At 33.0% G+C, this 22,055-nt stretch overlaps 2 protein-coding genes across 3 annotated transcripts; one reads left to right on the top strand and one right to left on the bottom strand.

The window, feature by feature from the left end:
- Nucleotides 1-1,332: 1,332 nt before the first annotated feature.
- LOC126835892 (protein sister of odd and bowel-like) lies at nucleotides 1,333-3,718 on the bottom strand. The gene is made up of 3 exons (XM_050568754.1): nucleotides 3,597-3,718; nucleotides 1,670-2,049; nucleotides 1,333-1,558 (listed from the first exon to the last, which is right to left on the bottom strand). The coding sequence occupies exons 2-3, from the start codon at nucleotides 2,047-2,049 to the stop codon at nucleotides 1,333-1,335; spliced, it is 606 nt and encodes a 201-aa protein (XP_050424711.1). The 5' UTR covers nucleotides 3,597-3,718.
- A 6,799-nt stretch (nucleotides 3,719-10,517) lies between these two features.
- Nucleotides 10,518-13,597, top strand: LOC126835682 (protein bowel-like). 2 transcript variants are annotated; one of them, XM_050568425.1, is made up of 3 exons: nucleotides 10,518-10,872; nucleotides 12,119-12,643; nucleotides 13,078-13,597. In XM_050568425.1, exons 2-3 carry the CDS (start codon nucleotides 12,138-12,140, stop codon nucleotides 13,274-13,276), a joined length of 705 nt encoding a protein of 234 aa, XP_050424382.1. In that variant the 5' UTR covers nucleotides 10,518-10,872; nucleotides 12,119-12,137; the 3' UTR covers nucleotides 13,277-13,597. The 2 variants fall into 2 exon arrangements, with proteins under 2 accessions (XP_050424382.1, XP_050424383.1); XM_050568426.1 differs by lacking the exon at nucleotides 10,518-10,872 and adding an exon at nucleotides 11,017-11,071.
- Nucleotides 13,598-22,055: the final 8,458 nt, after the last annotated feature.

Below are 22,055 nucleotides of genomic sequence, written 5' to 3'. Positions count from 1 at the left end.
TGACATTTAATAAAAACACATTTTAAAGAAAATAATGTAATCAAATTTTATTAAGATTCTATACACACTATCGATAACCTTCTAATTATAGTTGGGCTATCTAATAAACACTCGCCGAATCATATGGATTTGCCGCCAAAGGTTTATAGATTTTTACATATTTACTATACATAAATTACATTTACGCGTAATGCGTTGCAGCGGAATTGATGATAATATTATAAGAAAGAAAGGAACTTATTACAAACGATGATGGAATAATATATTTTTTTAAATAATTAGTTTACTATTTTTAAAAAAAATAAACCGTTATAACTATTTAAGTATATTTTATGTAAAGAGTGTTACATTATCCTCTTCAAATTCTCAACTCGTTACTAATCCTAACTATTTTGCATCGGCTACCCTACCTCATAACTGATTTAAATCTTGATTTACCTCATTCTAGTTCCATTCTAGTTGGATAAACCATAATAACCAGGTTTTATAATTTAATTTAACCAACTACTGTTAAAATATATACAATTTTAACGGGGCTACCGTTGTTAAAGGTAAATCCTATCACAAAGCCTGCTAGAGTCATTTGTTGTTAAAACGAACGGCCACAGCCCACATTGGATAATAGGTTTGTCAATGGTCTGTGTGTGTTTAATGTCATTCGGCACCTAATTATTATTGCTTTCTATATCTAGCAGTGTGTTAGTACCGTTTCGTAGTAGCAGTAGTAGTTCAATGGGACGAAAATGAAACTATACAAGTTACAACTACACTAATTACAACTAAACCAACTTATGTCAACTTATGGTAAACCTCCAACATCTCACCATAAAGTGTAAATGAAAACTTCAATATGGGTTTTTTATTGTACCTAATTTATTTATTTATGTCAAAAATGTTTTTTTCTAAATTACAGAAATACTCACTATATTTTCCAAACTATAAATCGTTGAAAGTCATATATAATGTAGACATAACTGGATTCATCAGTAACCCTTCGTACAAATAGAGCTTTCTACAAACTAATTGTAGAAAATAATACTTTAACCTTATGAATTTTCATATTTTGTTTTAATTTTTTTGTTGCAGTTTGAATGGAACAAAAGGATTTTTTGATTATACATAAAAGTAATACGATATAATATTTAGGTATTAATTTAACATCACTAAACATTTATTTATATATTACATGCAAAGATTCAAATATTACTTGTATAATAATATTTATGATATAGTACAAATAAAATAACGTATTTACAAAATGTTGATTTTAAAAATTTTACATTTTTTAATTATAACACAAAAAAGCACAGGTAGGTATTAATATATTATCGCCTAATTGCTGTCGTTATCGATGCCCAGTAACGTTCGTATACTGAAGTCTGTAAGGTTTTCGGTGACCATAGGAGGGGCGGCTAGTTGGGTGGCCATGGCTTGATGTCTTTGGTACTGATACCATTGGCACTGCGCGTTTTTCCTGTGGCTCACTAGCGTTCGCATTTGACAAAATCCCTTTCCACAAGATTCGCACGAAAAAGGCTTGTCCTTCATGTGAACGTATCTGTCGAACAAAAATACAATTTAGCATATGTTTTAAACATTCACAATCTCAAAAGACGGTATCACGTGTTGTCGAAACCGCACAGTAAAACCTGGTTTAAAAGTCACTTACTTATGGTCTCTTAGATGATCCTGTCTGCGGAAAGCCTTGCCGCAAACGTCGCAAGGGTAAGGCCGTTCGTCGGTGTGAGTGCGGACGTGTATGAGCAGATTGTAGGACTTGCTAAATTCCCGGTCACAGTAATCGCATATGTATCGCTTTTTGGGCTTACCGCCGGCCGTAACGGTCATCTGTTTCTGGACGTTCCTCGAAAGAGCCATAGCCCTCGCGTACCCTTCCATTTGGGAAGAGGCCTCTATGGCGCCGCCGCCTAGGACGAACGCCCCGGGCTGATGAAATCTCGCCCACACGGTGTCCACGTACAGCTGAGGAATATTATCCAGCAGACCGAACCTGGAGGCGAACCTCAACGATTCTTCGGTGGCCAACATCTAGAAAATTAAAGTAATTACATGAGTTATATCAGGTACATTAAGTGCTACCTGCTGCTGGGGTTACGCGCAGGATTCGTAATGATCCGGGTGGAAAAGGGTTGGGTAGTTTTTAAAATAGATATTGGGAGGAGTTTTACATATTATGAAAGGTTATTTAATATCGCCCGTTTAGAATGTAAACGCGCCGAGGTTTGGGAACGAGTGGGTATTCAGTTTACTATGATTATGAGGTACGCATCCCGATTAAGGCGGGTAACGGTGAATTTCGTGTTTCGTATTCGATGGACCCGCTAATCGTCAATCGGTTTAAAATCGCACTGAAAGTATATTTATAAGGGGATAGTTGTTGTTATTATCTCTGGAAAAGAAAAAAAAAGGTCCTAAACGCAAAATTACGGATAATATACAGTTTTGTAAAACGTTAACTCGTTGGTAGAATTAACGTGCTCCCTTTGCGGCCAACAGTAATACCCTTGAACGAAATTATAGTTTTATATATATTCTCGTATCTACTCCTTAGGAGGGGGCAGCAATCGTCCTACATGGGTTTCTTATAAGTTAAATCCGATTCCGGTATTCTTGTAACTAATATGTTTATGCGGTTTTCTTTTACAAATGGGAAATCTAATTAACGATTTTCATATATTACACATAAAAATGTTGGACGTGTTTTGTTAAAATCAGAAACGCGAGACGTCACATCCATAACAATTGATGGTTTTATATTTTTAAGTTTAAAAAAAAACATAAGCACAAACTGACAGAAGTGATTACAATGGTTTTGAAACGACTATTGTAGTTTGAACCTAGTAGCTTATACATTTGGCAGTGGTAAAAACTAAAATCATATTCAAAAGAAATATTGCAATTTGGCGCAAGAAGAAAAATGGCAAAAACATTATTATAAAACTATAATACCATTTTAAATTTGCATCGAAGGCTAAAATATGATTTATATAGTGGGAAAAAAATATTTCATCATCGACTATTGACAGTACTCTTTGAGGTTTTAATTCTGTGTTGATAAGAAATTAAATTATAATATTATGAATTATTTTAAAGCAGAAACATATATGTTTAACACAATAGTGAAATTAATATTGAATGAAAAATGTTACATTAATGTTAGAACGCTCTACACATAGGTTCTAAGATACATCAGAATTAAGCATACAAATTATTGAGAACAATATTTAGTTAGTTATTTTGTTTTACTGTTGGCAGATTGACCTACAAAAACAATATTATTGGATGGGCCGCTTTGCTGTATAACATGCATCCTAAGATACGTGATTAGATATTACTATTAAGGAGGGAGTATCACCGTACAGTTTCTAAACGTGACTAAAATGCTTTTCCCGCGTGTTAATGACAGAGCACAGTATAACTTTATATTATATGAACCTACATAAATAATTCTATAGTATTAAATTTGCGCCACTTTGCTAAAAAATTTAATATCACACTTTCACATGCACATGGGTAAAAACTCGACTTAAAAACAAAATAGGTATTTCTTTAATGTAAAAACGGATGGCACGTACCTTGTATGATTAGTGGTCGATTTGGCTTTAAAGAAAAGTTCAGTTGTCGGTTGTCTGTAGAGTGTAGATTTGCAGAGGTCTTACACGGCAGTAAACTAGGACACTCGCAAGACGGTGAGCGGTGGTCGGTTGTCCGGTGGTGACTGTATACGGCTGCGCCTTGGGCCACGGTTTAAGGGTTGAAAGCGAGGGTGGTTTTTGTAGTGTGCTCCTATTGGTCCGACGCTGATATCCGTGAAATTCGGTCAACCCCGCCGCGCGCACACATACACCCCCACTAAAATGTAAACCTAGGGAAGGAAGGTACATACGTAGTAATATAGTATACATAAGAAGAAAAAAAGCTAAAGAAAAAACCATCCCTATACACGACGCTGTGCGTGTATACTTCGTGTAAGCCGCCCAATCACGCACATAATAACAATATAATATAATATAACAGAGTATAATATAACGTTTGATACAGCCTTTGCTTTGGTTTAATGATACGGTTTGACGCCTCCACGGTCTCGGTCGTGTGTCATCCGCGCTCAGCTTACCCTGTAATTAAAAACAAAACCTGCCCCGAGGGTTGTTTTATCGTAAACGTACATACAATGACTGACCTCCGTGTACTGTGCAGTATGTTACACACATCAACGATAAACGCTAATATTATTTGCTGCAGCAACGGGTACAGCACGAGGCGGTGACTTCTAAAACACAAACGACCATAATATTGTATATCACAACTCCGCCGCCGCCGGTTTAAGACAATACAAAATTATTATTATACGGACAAAGTCGTCTAAAACGTGCACATATTACACGGTGACAATTATTATTGTTTTATATTTTAATATTCTTACGTTTAACTTATAACTACCCGGGTGTCCGGCCCAAAAAAAAAAAATAATAATAATATGCTACACTATTCTAGACAACCGCGGTTATACGCGAACAATAGGTTGAAAAATATATCTTTCTAAATTATTATACTGTTCATATTGTGTGTGGTTTGTTGCTTTATTTTGTAACTTACGGGTAGTTTGTTTTATGTATAAATATATATGAAAAACAAACTACTCGAAAGTCACAAAATGTATACACAAAAGTTAATATGCCCAGAGTGTGGAACCCATCGATCACTGGTTCTATCAATAATATATAATAAAAGCACTTACATTTATAGTTTCTGTAAAATAATTTTCTTTCAAAAAAAATCCTAATTTTTATGTTTTCCAAAATTTTAATTTCAAATTTATCTTTATTAAAAACTTTAAGAGACTAGTGTAAATATTTGTTTGCTTAAAATACACCCAACCATTATTTTATTAAAACACATTATTATAAATTTTATATTTTCAACAAATTTGTTTATCTGATTAAAAATTACCTCATATTACGACGTTCAGTATAAAATTTCAATGTAAGTACAGATTTTACAATTATTTTTCTTGAACTTTCTAACTCATTCAAAATCATTTTTACACTTCAAGTCATTATTTAGTATTTTCATTACGAACAAATTTTTTCTACAATTTCTCCAAAATCTAAAATTATCAATTTAGATGCCTATTGTGATTTTAAATGTTATTTTTCTGAATTCAATAGCCATTCACTAATTTAAGCAAATTCCTTCTTCAAACAATTTGAGTCTTCACATATAATATGTAATTATATTTTTTCGTAGCTACTCCATATATATCTATAAAAAGGTACCTACTGCCTTCTTAATGTACTAAACAAATTGCTATCCTGGGCAAATAGGTACACTTCCAACTTACAGGCCTGTACAGTATTATTTATATTTCATGTACCTAATAAATAACATGATATTGTAATGTAACACGTTATATGAAATTTGAATAACCCTGCTTATTTAATTTCTTTAATTAGATAAGCAACTATATTTTTTGTTAATGTTTGAATAACACTGGTACATTATATAGACAGTAGGGGCTTGTAGAAAGTATACAATTACGTAAAACTCCTCATAGCTCCTTGTGAGATTTATACTTAGCGATTTCTAGAGTATTTTGTTGCCCACCAAGCAGTAAACGAAGAAAAACTTTAGACCCTCTGCAGAATAGTATTATCCAATTATTCCTATCTGACTTTTTTTTCAGAAGATTGATGCTAAATATAACTTTATGATTCTTTTGTAGGTTACCGCATTAGCGGTATTTGGGCTTTAAACGACATTATATCTACTGTAACATTTATAACTGTTTTTATTTATATATATATATATATTTTTTTTTTTACGGACCATTGGTAATTTGTCATAATTATATCATACTCAAAAATACTGCGCTATCACGTTTCACATGATTAACGCCGCGTGTGAGCTGTGTGTCTTGAATTTTTACATTACATCAATTATGAAAAACTCTCGTTACACAAATTGCTTAATTTTGAAGATGATTATGTGCGAAACTGCAATGGATTGCGGCACACAGTGTATACCTACTGTTGTTTTAGTTTTACTATGACACGAAACTTCTTTTAGGATAATTTTTTAAATATTATAGTCTTATTAACACATTCTTGGGAAACCTTGCCATAGAAATGAAATCACGGTAATAGTATAGTCTTTTTTTTATATATAAAGTGCAATAAAGTTAACGTAGAAAAATACTGTGAATATTTTATTATCTATCGTGTTAATAGATAATAATGATAATAGTTGTTATCGTTTTGTATAACGGGTAATCAACATAGTAATAATCACTATTATAATTAAATCTACAACCTGATTCCCCTCATTATTTCATACTAGTATTATTCCAAGAATACAATTTTTAGTATGGGAAAATTGTTCCTTAAACAAATTAAATCATTCTTTCATAACCAAGTGTTACAGAATTAGGTATCTATTATTAATACGTATAGTTTATACACGGCGTAGACAAAACAAATGACGGAAAGTAATAATTATTTGTTATTTGTTTAAAAGGTTAAAATTTAGTTAAATTTAAATTTGTTTATATAGCTCTAAATGTAATTAATATTAATTTAGATCTTAGTTATTCGTTATATTAAAACTATCAAGGTTTAAGATGTGAGATGAATTGTACATTTATACAAGGAATTCATATCTAATTGACAATTAAAAAAAATCTTAGATATTACATTAAATAATACATAAAAAAAAAGTTATTTTTATAGTTGTGAAGTCTATACATTAAAATGATGTGCAATAAGTACCTATTTACATAAAATATGTGTAAGTAATCGACCTACAGATTATTATTCAAATCATAATCCTAAATATTGAAATGATAAATGCGGCTGTTTTTTCTTTTTACAATTATCGAACTAATTATAATGACCGTTACATTCTTCAATAGTTCTAATTAAATATTCAAAAACAACTAAAACCTAAGTGTGTTGTGTAACACAACGTGTATCTTAATACGTTTGATTTTATTACTTATTTATTTTTATAATATTATCTCATCATTATTAATTAATTGTAAGATCTGAGTTATCGGTTTGTATGGTACCTAATTAATATTATTATTGTCATTTTTATAGAAACTCTTATGTATAACTCAATAACTGTACCAATTTATCTATAAAATTGTATTAGGTTTTTTAAATAATTTTGAAATAGGGTAGTTTAATGGTAGTCAATGGTAGTTTCAACCAAGAATAAAACTTAAATGAATGTATTAAGTGTAAATTATTAAAATGTTTACGGGGTATTAGTCAGTAAGTTCTAGTTTGTGACTATAAAGTTTTTACTTTAAAGAAGCTAGTGGCTTGCTAATTACATAAGCGCTACTTTTCATTTAAATGTTATTTTTTAAACCATTTTAGTTTTTATAAAATAGTAGAATAGTTTGTAACAAACCGTGTAAAAAATACAATAAATATGTTACATACTGAAAATATATCTAATTAACTGTTAAAATAATATAAGATGGAATAAGTACTTTGGATAGGGGTCTAAACGGGTTCAGAACCGGGTCAGAAACCGGGTAACCTAAGATAATCCTAAGATGGAAATCATTTTCAGCTCCTAAAACCAAGACACTAAAAAAGTAGGAAATGTTTTCACTCTTAAACCGACACTAGAAAACATTTTACTAATTTTTAAAAATTTATTTTTTTACTAGTTAGTTTTCCGGTTCAGTAAAAGTTGAAGGTATTTCAAAAGAATACAAAAATAATGCTTTTTCTTATAATTAATCATTTTTTCAATCATGGATACGAAGGTATTTAAATAAATATCTAAAAATGTATGGTGTCCCTATAATATTAACCATAATTTTAATTGAACCAACTATGTTTTCCCGTGCACCCGGGATTTTTAGCGGCGACCAATGCTTTGTCTCCAGCACTCATGTTCCACATCTACACTAATCCAACCAAACCCAAAACCAACCAGAAAAACCGATAAATAACAAAATCAACCAACAGCTAATAACTATAGTAGCCGAAGTTTAAAATTTAAAAAAAAATGATTAATTATTAGTTAGTACTTAGTCTAACCTACTATAATTATTCCGTACTATTTAGTATTTATTTAATTAAATCACCCAATAAACTACAGTTAACTTTATTATTTAGATTTTGAAATACACAGTAACTACTTACTAGTAGTTATACATTTAAAATACAATTTGTGAAAATATATAACTCTTGTTTATTTATTTTACACAAATGGTAAAATATTCTACTGATTGTATTTTACTGCAATGTCAGAAGCTAATTTCGTGTGTGACAATAACATTTTAAGAAAAATACAGAATAGGTAATAATTACTGTACGGGCGGTTTTCAGACACAATTATATAAGCGTTCAAGGCAAAATGTATACCTACTTACGTCTTAAAGGCTATTGTGGCGCGCGTCGTGTGTTACCATGCATAAGTATCCATACAATAATAAGTACACTTATTCGTCAGAATATGCGTTAAGAATTCGAGTAAAATAATATCAAGGTATAGCCGTGATGACCCATAAATGAATAGTAAATCAGCATCAATATTGGATCGATGTAATGCTTAATATGTTTTTCTTATCCATACTAATACCTATGTTTTATGAAAATACAAGCGTGGCAGTGCAACTGAACAATTGACGACCCTTAGAGAGAGTCGGGAGAATCTTTAAGGTTAACACCATCAGGCTTAAAATAACCATCATGATAATTCTTGTTTCATATATCTTTTTTATTCGATAGGTGCCTATTACTACTGTATTCCAGACAAATATCATTACATTTTAGAAATGTGTGTACTATTAATAGTAAGTTATTTAAGTATTGAGTTCTTATTCTGACAATAGTTTACCATCATAGACCGGCGTCCTATGCCATAGGTTATTACTTGTTGGATGTGTATTTCCTTTGGACACTTATTTTTCAGTTAAACTTAACGAATAACAGGTAAATAACAAGAAACGATTTTTACAATATGACATTTAGGTAGCCCCAAGGGGATTATAGTTTGGACCCTGCCATAAAATTTAAAAGGGACGTCAAAATGTTATGACATCGGAAAGATTATTAATTTGTATAAGACGAAATTACTGCGGCAAATTGATGTGTAATTACTGCGTACACCAAAGTTTTTGCAAAAATAACAAAAATGGTTACTTATATTTTTTTGATAAATACTAATTTTGTCTTAGATTTTGTGTAAATTATACGTTGTGTTCTAAAAAAAACGTTTTCATTGTGTTGGCTAAACACATTTTTGTTAAAATATATACTATTAATAGACAACATAAAATATGTAAGTATTATTTAGGGTTTAGATTTATTTCATTCAATATTATACACTATCAAATTTTCTTAAATGGCGAATGCCAATTGATGAATTTCGATTAGGATATCACTGCATCAACAACAAGTCGCGGCCGGTGGCAAATAGTTATGTGATGTAGGTAGGTATAAAATCTACAAAACAAATTATATTATTTATTACTAGGTAAAATATTGTCGGAGAATCGTGGATATTCCGATAGTATATTTATTAAGAATACTGAATAAGAATTACACTACGTCACTAACTTTTATTTGCGTGTTAAATGTTTTAGGAGATGCACTTTTTTGTGGAAGTGAGCAGTTTTAGTGTAAGAACAATACGTCTATATCAAATTCAATATCGATACTTTATCTAGATTTGAGCGATAAAATTGTTTTTAATTGACATTTTTTTTACATGTTCAAAAACAGTAATGCTATATCATAAAATCAATCACTTTAATCAACAATTGTTGTAGTTATGAAAATAATTTAAATTTTAGCTTGGACACGTTTTAAATCCGGTTGTAAGTATACCGTGTTAAACACGGTTGTAAACATTAGAAACAACATTAAATACATATCAGAATGGATTTTTGTGTTTTTTATGTTAATATTAAAATTGTAGGTGAATATCAAGTTTTATTTTTAAAAAATGCCTTAACTTAATAAATATGTGGTGTGACGTCCCACAACACAAATCATGAATACAGTATACATCAAAAACGGTCTGTACAATATCATCATGATGTTATAGGTCGAGTTTGATGTATAGAAATCCTTTTCAAATTACACACGTTCATCAGTGACGTAACCCGACATAAGGACCGGCGGCCTGTACGTTATATCTGTTTCCGTTGAGTTAGCGTTAACCATTGTTGTGAACACGGATACAGCCGTGTGGCACTGTAGTCGAAGCCCTAGGCCCCTGCGGGAGCGGCGGTGGCGGCTGCAGCATCGGCAGGAGCACCGACGCGGTGACCCGGCCGGTTTAGGTAGGCAACCCGCAGCCGGTCACCGGTGTACGGCGTACGGCGGCAAATCGGTCGGTCGGTCGGCCAAGGCACCAATGGCGGGCTACGGGCAGCAACGGGTGTCGCCGCCTACCGCCGCGTCAGGGAGTGGCCCGGGCACGCGGCCGTCCGCGCCACCGTCGCCTCGTCAGTCTCCCCCGCGCCACGGTCGCCCGTTCGTGTGCTCCCTTAAACGCATCAGCTATACCGTTCTAGGCCGCCGCTGCTCCAGTTGTGTACAACGTCACGAAAAAAAAAAAAAAACAGTCAAACAGATCACACGCAGGATCTGCTAGCCGCTGTCCGAACAACAAAGTGTTCTCACTGTTCATCGGTTGTCGCTCACACTCGCACACATCTGTCGCACAATAGAAGAAAGTTAGAACGTCTATTGCGCCCGTGTGTGTGCATAATATTTTATTTTATATTCTGCACACTATCGACGACACGGAAACTGCCGATATAGATTTACGCGCCAAGTACAGCATCGCTCACTCGAGACAAAACAATTCACGTCTTGAAAAAAGGTAATATTCAAAGCAACGCATAGTTATTATTTTATTTTAGTTTCACCGAGTGTTGTTCAACCGTCAGATTTCTAAATGAATAATCTTTTATACATCTTTCATTACTATAATATAAATTAATAAACATGTTAAAGACATAATAACGATATTTGGTGAAATCGAATGACTGTGACAACGGCTATTGTCTTACTTCTAAAAAGTACAGTAACTTATAGAGTTATTTGATTTGAAATCATTTTCATTTTACAGTTAGGTGTTTAGTAAAATACTATAAATCAGTACGTACCTATAATACAATTAAATGTTTATACGTGCATGTAAAAATATGTTACAACTTAACAATTATACCGTTGACCGAAATCTAAAGTGATTTTTTATTTTAAATGTATTTTTTCGTTTCAATCATTTTTGCGTTTCAGCAAGTTAAAAAAAAAGCTGTCACGGCATCTCAAAAATCTATTTCTCTCCCAGTTTGCCGCCGCGGTTATATAATATTGTACAACATGATCTCTGTGGTTCTTTAAATTTTTTAAATAATATACTTAGTTTTTAAAATGTTTTTATAATATTTTTCGTTTTTAATATTAGATGTAGTATCTATACCTAATGCATAATGATTGACGAGTAAGGTGAGGATAAGTATATTGAGTATGAACACTGTCTACATATTTATAATAAGCGGTGCCTACGTGGCCTTTTTTTATTGTAATGTGTATTAGATGGGTTTACAAACGATGCGCATTTTGAAAAGATAGGATGGGGATTTACAAGGGTATCCTATTGTACTCGCTTACAATATGTTATGTTATGACGATACTGTGGCTTGTCAACGAGCTCACAATTTATCCCTCTCGTCTATATTATACCCATTACGACCGTAATATTTTGTATATCTATAGAACCTGTCATTTAATAAATGGTTAGTAATCAAATGGATATAATATTTATCCGTAATAAGGAACCGTCACAATTGAAAAAAAAAATTAATTTTCACAACTACACAAATATGAAAAAAAATGTCTATATCATTTGGTCGGTTTACATAGTTGAGAGTTTAAAAAACCCTTTAAAGTGTAGTGGTCTCTCAAAATTAAACATTGGTTGAACGTTTTTTAGTTATCATGGTAATTTTATTATAGTGGGCAGCGCATGTATGTATGTTTAACAGTGTACTATGTTAAGGGTACAAAAGTAATTATTGTTTTTTTTTTTAAATCTAAATTGTTGTTTTGTTTTTGTTTGTTAGGTTATCGTTGTTTTCAACTATGAACTTGGTGTCTCGACGGTACGACTTGCAAATGTCGCCGTACAGTAAATCCGACGATGCAGCCAGCACGGACGAGGAGATCGTGGACGTGGAAAGGCCGGACACGCCACCGCCGGGAGTTCCGGTGGCCGGGGCGGCCGCTCTGTCCGCATGGTTGAGTCCGGCTACCTTTTGGCGCGATCCCGACCAATGGCGTAGTGTGCTGGTCAACTATTACCATATGAATCGGGCCGCCGCCCGTTCCCGTGGCCGCGGTGGTGCCGGAAGCGGCGTTGCAGCCCTAACCGGACGTCCGGTCTCGGCCGGTGCCAAGAAGTCGGCCGGAACAGCTTCACAGGCGTCATCCCGTCCAAAAAAACGCTACATATGCACGTACTGCCAACGAGAGTTCAGCAAATCTTACAACTTGCTAATCCACGAACGCACGCACACCGACGAGCGGCCATATCCCTGTGACGTGTGCGGCAAGGCGTTCAGGAGACAAGATCACCTCAGAGATCACAGGTAATGATTATTTTCAAACAAATACTAATTGAATGGATTGGCCAAGGGAGTTTTTATAGTTTTGACCATTATGTCTACTAAAATTCCCGGTCAAAGTATAACTTTCCTACAAGCAATACGGACTCGTGTACCCGCTCAACTTACTCTGCTGGTTCTGGCCTAGCTCTTCAATATACTTCCCTCAGCCCTAACTCATCGCCGATAACATTTACTCACACATGTAGTTTTCTATTATGTTTTGACTTTCCGACAAGCACGTCATGTTGGTATAGAACAAGCTTCATGGACTGACCGTCTAAAACTATAAGACGCGACGTTTTTATTCGGAACATTTACCTCGGGGTCTACGTATAATTTAAAGTCGTAAATTAAAGATCGTGTACAAAACTAATTGGGAATTTTTTTTTTATAACTATATGTTTTTTTTCCTTCAGGTACATCCACGTCAAAGAGAAACCGTTCAGGTGTCCCGTCTGCGGCAAAGGATTCTGCCAATCCAGAACGTTGTCCAGCCACCGGAGCAACAGAAACTCTATGTGCCTGGACACGACTATCCTTCAACACAGGGATACCGTCCGTCGACCCAAAGCGATCACGGACTTTTCCATCAACTCCATTCTGAATCTGAACTAAATGGTTTTTTTTTTTCTATAGTTTAATATGACGTACGTTTTGATCTCATAAGTGTGTGTGTCGGTTGGTATAATATATAATTATAATATTACTATTGTCGTTGTTATTATAGTTTGCCATTAGATTTGTCACGCCAATACTTATTATATAAATTGCATTTTTTTTCGGTTGCTCGCGTTGTTTAAAGTAATTACAAGACGCTAACGGTTAAGTACAATAATTGTTATTATTATGTGCAAACATGAATTAGATAATAATGTAATTATAATACCTATTGTAATTTTTTTTTTTTAATTCCAACGTATATTTTATACGTTCTTGGAGAGGCCCAGTGTATATTGTAACGATATATTACATATATTGTGTAGTTATTAAACATTATATTTTGTTAGCATATTTTATTGCAATACATATAATTTATTGTAAAATAAATGATTTAAATTTTAGTTATTGCAAAATCACTATTATTGTTTTATAAGTTTTTGTTTAGTTATTATTAAATATATACTATGTATTGTTTTTACCAAAGATATTAAGAAAGATATAAATGACGTGTAAAATGTATAAATATGAAATTATAATATACTTGCAAAACAAAGGATTCAAAGTTATACGTTGTTATATTATCATACTTATTTATATACAATAGAGGCTCAGCCATGAATATTGTAACATAGGTATTCATAATACATATGATATGATAAACATATAAACTACAACCAAGCAACACACATACGCTATGAAAGCCACGACAGCGTTTAAAAGTGTTATTGATAACAATTGAGAAAGTAACATAACAGGTAGAAGAGAACAAAATTGATAGTAATATGAATGGGTTTTATTAGAACACGTCGTATCGGTTCAAATTTGATAATTTATTGGCTCAAAGACAGTGACTGATAATTAATAAGAAGCCGACAATAGTCATGGAGCAAATCAAATGGGTTGCGGCGAAGTGTCACAAAATTAAAGCTACCCTTATGATGGCTGCATTTGGTCGTTTCTATAATAGCGGTTGCTAGGGCAGCGTGCCAGAGGGTCTTATTTTTTTTTATCCTACCAGACGAAAGGTTCGCGGTCTTACAAGAATTCTAACAAAATAATAACCGCACGTTTTGTTAATTTGCTAGCCGCTGACCATTTGTATATTATATCCACACTAGTCCCTCACACTCTCACAGTAGGAAACTACTACACAGAATTGTGCATCGAATCGCTTTGTTCGTTGGATGTGTAATGATATTAATGATTAATATACTTTGCGTTTTCCCTTTCATCGAATCGTGAACGACACATAATAACATTGAAATTCACTTGACGTCTTTTTTTTTTTCAGAGCATGTATTATTTTCCCACGCGCACGCTATCTTCTTCAGCCGTACACCCTTGCGACAGACATGCGTATTAAACGTGTATGTATACAATTTATCTACTATTTAAGTAGGTACATACACAACCTAGTTAAATTTTCGGGATCAACACTTTCGCTCTTAGAAAAAATCATTTTTTTTATCGATTCCGATAATTTGTTATTCTCGCTTATCATATGCGTTATAACTTATAAGTCAATCATGAAGTGGGAAATATCTAAAACCCAGTACGGTATGGAAATGGTGGAAAACTAGCCCATCAGTGCTACCTAGCACGACAGAAAAACAATGTTTTTAACCCGTCGGTCGCATTTTGTACAAACAGTAAAACTGTACTACCATTATATACATATAGTTTATTATCTATACCCCATAAGCCTATACACTTAAAGTTTTAATAGTTGCCAAAACTCTCAATCCAAAAACTTTTTTTTTTACAATGAAAACCCGAGATTGGGTGTAATTTTTATGAAAAAATATATCAGTATAGTGCTATTATTCACTAGAATTTACATGATTTAAGTACGTCTGTCCGCTTATACAAAGGTGGTATCGCTACCATAATAATTATAATCGGATTTCTGGAAGGGATACCTACATTTAACATGGCTTTTCTATACATTTACACTCTATACTTCTAAACTAATAGTATTTTGGGCTCAAGGTTTTATGATTATGGTTCAATAGATGGAACCAGGAACATGATGTTTGTAAATTATTGTACGTATCTGGTTTTCAATCGAATTCAGTAAAACGAACTTATAAGGAAGATATCTTTACATGAAAAAAAAATGACGCTGTATAGATACTTCCAATAGTTGTACAAGACTCAAACTACTTAATAAATAATTATTCATTCAAGTTAAAAAAAAAAAATGCAGCAGCTGTACACAGAACAGGTGCCGGATCGGAGGCGTAACATAAGAGAGGTGAGACGATCACTCGGTCGACCGCTCAACAACGCGGTATAACATGTTTGGTATACACATAATAATGTAAACTCGTATGGAAACCGATCGACCGCTATTATTACACTTTTCATCTTCGAACCGAACACGGTAGCTACCGGCTAGTCCTTAATTAGATAATGTCCGTTGCGTGATTTACCTGCGTGCACGCTTTTCCGCTCCTCCTCCGCGGTCACGTGCCACTTACATGTACAAGCTACCGGTGTTAAGAATAATCATTTAAAATGAATGTGTATTTTTATACACAGCAGTCAAAGACGGCTTGTTTGACCATAAGTATAGACGTTGAAAAACCGAGAGGCGGCTACCCAAGATGTGACCACAGTAGCGGTTTTTAAATATCTCACAGTGAAACATATCATTATGGTATTAATAATACATTTCTTCGTTTATAAAATTTAATAAACTATTCAGACTGCATGAGCCGGGATGTTCATTAAGAGTTGATGAACTTTCAACATTTGATGAATACTTAAACGTCAAATTTTAACCTACCCAAGCCATTATTAGTCTATTTCAAGCTCCCGAGGTATTTTTTAACTCAAGTTTGAAAGGGCGCTTAAAGAGAATTTAAGTTTCTATTTCGCAATCAACGTAGAAAAAAAAATCGAATGTCAATGCGTTTATCATATTATAATATTATCTAATAAGGGGTTGTAAACAAACGGGGTAAATGTAATCACGATTTTTTTTCAAAATAAAATAATCAATAACTTTACATTTTAATTAATTTAAGCTTTTATTCACAATCTCTACAGGATAATGTTTTCTACACAGTTAAACAAGGTGTTTACCCTATTCCTCTAATTAATCAGTACTATAATTATTTTAATTCGTGATATTGTATACCTTAAGAAAAGTTTAGATACGTCTATCATTTAACCAAATTTCGTTGTATAAATCGAACGTGGAATCGATGTATGAACACAGAACAATACAAATATTGAGTGCACAAGTTAAGAAATATGATTTGTATTGCGTTCAATAACGGATATCTAGCATACAGTATTTATTTATTTATTTATTCGTATGGCTTAACAAATCAACATTACAGCATACAGTAAAGAATTAGCTATTGAATATCTTGACTTTCCGATAAACTATAACTTGATAATATTTAATATATATAAACTATTTTAATCAAAATGGGTTCTGTTGATTTAGAAGCAATTTAGCTAAATGCAGAGTATGATTATTAGACACGAAAAAAAAGTTCATATCCGACAGCGGTAACTATATGAAACACATATATATATATATATATATGTTATTAATTAATTATGTACGTTATTAATCCGATTAGATTAGTCAAACAAGTAGCAAATTAATAAGCCTATAGTTTTGTATTTGTATAATAACAGTATAGTTGTACGGAACGCAGATCAATTATAAGGGTCTTAATTATTCAAGTATAATACTATTATAATATAATCGAGTTGAAAATAGCGTCTACCGTCTAGACTTTAAAAAGATAAATTTAAAAAAAAATGATAGAGATTAAACCATCAGCAGTGGCAAGGCGTAGGTTTTTATTGAGTGTAAGCAGTAGTATATTTAAAAAATAATCTGATCCATTGTAAATGCTCACGGCGGACATCGATAAGAAAACCGAAAACAACACTTAATTCGTGATGCAGAATGTTAACTGCGTATAATATTGTAAAAATACTGGCCGTACCTTCATTTTTACTAGGTCTAAATTAAGTATACACGCTCGCGCAAACAGGTCCAAAACAGCTTATAGGTACGACGCTCATGCCTCTTGTATAACCTCTAAATAGATCTAAACAAAATCTATCCGTCTATTAACTAATTTTAGTAATTTTTAAACTGGCAAAAAATTATCGAATATATTTATATACATAACTATTCCCCTTTTTTAAAGAGTACACTGCTCACGTGTGCGCTACACCTTCAGCTGCAAGTAAATTTTAGTTTTGTACCAACAGCCCTACGTTATAGTGGAGTAATAGTAGAGTATTAAGTGAACTGTGTACTGGAAACTAGTTGTTTACTTGTAGTTATAAATCAATACTTACAATACAGTTAAGGTAAACTCTAAAGGTTTCTTAGTGCAGTCACCGTGAATAAGTACAATTTTTTGTGCGCCTAAAACGGTACGGATGTTGTTGAGGTAGAATCTATATTGGAAAAAACCTCCACCGTTGTGATTTACTACTAAAGAACAGTTCTAACGTATAATATGTTAAACCCTTTTTTACATTATTTTTACGTTTCAAACCCTTCTTTTTAGGGGAAAAAAATTGTCTTGCTGTAGTAGAAATATTTTTTCATCACAGTACAGTTTTGTTAAAAGTGAAACTGTAGTTTCATAACGGTGCCTCGCACTCCAAAGTCGTTTTGTGTAGTATTGTTAAAAAAAAAATTACAAACATTTTTTACTCGTCGAAAGCGAAACCGTCTCATTTCGACCCATAAAAGAATATCCTTATATTTTTTTTTGTTTTGTATATAAGTCAGCTTAAAAAAAAAAAAAAATGTTTTTATTTGTTGTATTTTTTTTTTTTAGCATTTCGGTTGATAACCGTATCGGGGACACGGCGCAGCACGACAAATGAGATCCCTACAAAATAAGGAAGACACGGTCTTTATATTGTGGACGTAATATTTTGGCTATAAGGAACAGGGAAATGTGGTCAAACAATATGTCCAGGAAGAAAAAATCTCTCAAGTAATAACAATATATATGCCGCTGTAAATCACCTAAGCAAACCCTTTGACCGTTTGAAAAGATTTTGTCGCGTTCCGGGTTCACGTAGAGTCTGGTGACCCTTTCCCACGTCGGTCTGTGTGTACATGTTTTCATGTTTTGTAGTGTTTTTTTTTTTTTTACTCGTCCAGCCCTGTTCTTAATCGCGTGAAATTTCCTTATTATTGTCCCACACACACCAAACGTACACACTTTATAGGAAATCGAATTAGTCACTCTCACACACATGTACACATACATAAGTGCGCGCGTGAATCTCACGCCCTGCGAGAGACCAGTAATTTCACCTAAATACTGTGTCGAAGCGGTAAACACTAAATGAAAAAAAAAATGAGAAGAAGAACTGAAATGCCGTATAATCAGACTAATATGTATGTCCGACGTGAAACCGAAGGATCGTGTGGGACTTTTTAAAATACTTAATAGAAATGCATTTGACAGGACGTCTACTAAAAAGCTCATTGTTAAACAATTATTTTATCTAAGAAATTAGTATTTTTATTTTACCCTAAACTGGACGTCGTATAAGACAACTATATGACTATAAGTGTAATATATTTTTTAGAATGTGTTGATAAATATTAAACGTTTTTGCTATTAGCCGCGAGTGATGAAGTTTATTAAAAAACTGAAATGCTAAAATTGTACAATTATTATTTTTTGTCGCTTATCTAGACCAATTAATAGGTACTTATAAAAGTGCTCAATTTTAAATATCTTTAATGGATATGTCCAATGAAAATTTTATGTTAAAAGAAAAACTTTGTGAACCATGAATTTTATTTTTATGGGGTACATTAACTTTGAATCGCCGATTTAAAAGGTAATATTAATATATAGCATACTGCTATTTATTTTACATAAACGATATATCTTAAGTTATTTACTATATTTTTGTTTAAATGGTGATATTTATATTACTTAGTACTTATACACATATAAACAGGATGACCAATTTGACGTTAATAAAGACATTCTAGACTATTTATTTAACTAACTTTTTAAATTAAGAATAATTTGCTAAAAATGATAATTAGTCGATAACCTTTTTTGGATAATTATTTTTAGAGTTATTATATTATAGTTTTGGTAAATGTGAATAGTAGCGTATTAAATTTTTTTTTTACTATTCGTGTTTGACAAGTTTTCTATGGTATTCAAATTGTTAAGAATAAATATTTCGAAGTTTCGAAAATGGCAGCCGTTCTTAAGGTAGTCTATATTACAAAATAAAACACAGCTGTGAAGCTCACCCAATACGACATACAGATACAACCGGGTAAAAGCGCTCTTTATATAATCATAATATTAGTATTATCTTGTTATTATTTATAATATTAAAATGGACGTTGTGAGAAAATTAAAATACAGGTCACCGATTGTTGTCGCGGGTCCTAGCTCCTGGGGCGCAATACTGTCTGATACTGCGTCGCCCTTTAGGCATATATAATTATATATATATATATATATATATATATAATAATTATAATTGTAATTATAATAATGTAATTATATATAATTATAATTATAATAATTATAATTGTTGTTACATTATTCATATTCGCAACGGCGGTTTTCTGGCGTTCGCGAAATGCCAGTGTAGCGACACAGATATGGAATAATAATATTAAAAACAAAATCGCCAATCTGTGTGTACAATAATAAAATCCACTTCGGTATCCGAGAATGACCGGAGGCAAGACGTGGTCACGGAACGTCGGCGTGAGAAACATCGGCCAGCAAACCGTCGCCTTCGGGCCGACATAAACGATCGTCACCGCCAAGTTTATACATATATAATATTGTTTATGTATTATATATAGTATAATATAATATAATATAGACAACTTGACAATATTGACTCACGACACTTGGAAAAAACCGACGTTTGGACCCGCCCCTGCCGGTCTTATTTAGCCGCACAGCTAGTATAACATGGTATCGCCACCGGCCGGTCGGTAAGGTTCCCACGAACCCAATTCGACGAAACGGTATCGACTACTCCGCTATACAGTCGGTCCAGTGTGTTAATCTCATCTGCAACCGGTACATATAATGTTACTGGACACGTCAACCGGTAGTAAATTAGATACCAGTTCAAGTGATTTTTTTCCTAGGTTAGCTTAGGAAAAAACGCCAGCCAAAGCCCAAAATCTATCAAGTATACCTTATATGATAATTTATATAGAGTTGGTATATCGAATGAGCCATAAAAAAAACCTTCTGTTATAATAATAAAGAAGCGTATACTTTAGGATACATTTATATTATGTATCCTAAAGAAGGCGTAATAATATATTGGGTTTTTGATGTTTAGTCATCATTTGATACATTAAATAAATGTTCACTGAAAATCAGTGGCGCAGAGACGGTAATTTAAAATTGTAAATGTTAGATTTATTCGGTACTAATCAATTATATCATTACTAATAAGTGTCTCAAAATTATGTATAGATAATGGATAAAATAAGAGGTGGGTTGTTTATGAAATGATTAGTTCAATTGAATGTATTAACAGGTTCTTCATTACTCAATCGATTTTTAGCATAATTGTTATTTGTCAGACAATTTTTAAAAATGGGGCTAAAAAATAAAAAATTTTAACGAAAATACTTTCTGTCCTCCCGAGAGAAAATAGTTTATTTCGTCCGCACACGGCCGTTGTAAGTTCGTTGTACAGAAAATAACGTTTGTTCCTCTGACGTTTATTAGTCATATTATTATAGAATTGGAATAGTGTAACACGGTTTTAATGATTTTCATAATGATGATTTCCCTATACCTTTATGCACTCTTCCTTTCGTACAATACAGCATCCCCGCCGAGTTTATTAGGACCAAACCTCAAGTAGATATATACAGCATAATATACTTAAACGGACATAGTGCGCGCCCCAAAACGTTTTATTATTATTTTTTATACACTATCATTGATATCAGCTAAGTAGTACACATCATTTTATTTGTAATAACGTTTTCCGTGTAAATAGCTGTATGTGTTTTATTTCAAGACCCAAGCAACACGCCTCCTTATACCCTCCTCTACCCGCAAAATACACGACGTCTTTTACTCCGGTCATCAACGCCCACGTCTACTATAACGCTGCTATAATTATTTTAAAAAAATTAGCTCTCTCGTGCAGGTTACTCCTTAGTTCTTAAGAACTATGATTGCCGATTATTGTAAATTTAACATTATAATATTATATTAAACACCACTCTACCTAACATTGACCGCGGTTAAAATCTTTAATAACAAAGCTTAACACTGGCCTATTTTTAAATGTTTGCACGTCTCCCAAAAAAAAATTGACAAACTACGACTTATTATTTAGTCGAGTTAGGGTAGGATATTTAAACTATGCATTTATTTATATAAAAACAATTATTCATTCAAGCGCGACGGTTTCTGGCGAGATTATCTTGGCACTACCTAGGGGTACCTGGTCTAAGACGTCTCTAAAGACGACATGTATCTGAGATCTAGTCTAAAAATGTGCTATTATTTTAATTGACGCGTGTTCTGAACTATTAGAGTGTTAGACTAAATATATTTTGATATTAGATTTTTATTTAATTTTAGAGCTCCGTTCATTGGTTTGGAACCGCAATCAGATTAAAAAAGTTACAGAGGCATTTTCTGCGAATAGTGCGGCAATTAAATTGAATACGGGTAAATGTTCACTGAATTATGTCATACGCTGACTAAAT

Source organism: Adelges cooleyi, unplaced genomic scaffold, assembly GCF_023614345.1.
Source record: "Adelges cooleyi isolate 19-005CV unplaced genomic scaffold, UGA_ACOO_1.1 ACOO_flye_CR_arks_rails_tigmint_CR_PRNA_23, whole genome shotgun sequence".
NCBI classification, from domain to species: Eukaryota; Metazoa; Arthropoda; class Insecta; order Hemiptera; family Adelgidae; genus Adelges; species Adelges cooleyi.
Note: the sequence above shows the minus strand (reverse complement) of the source record. Positions and strands in the feature narration are given on the sequence as shown.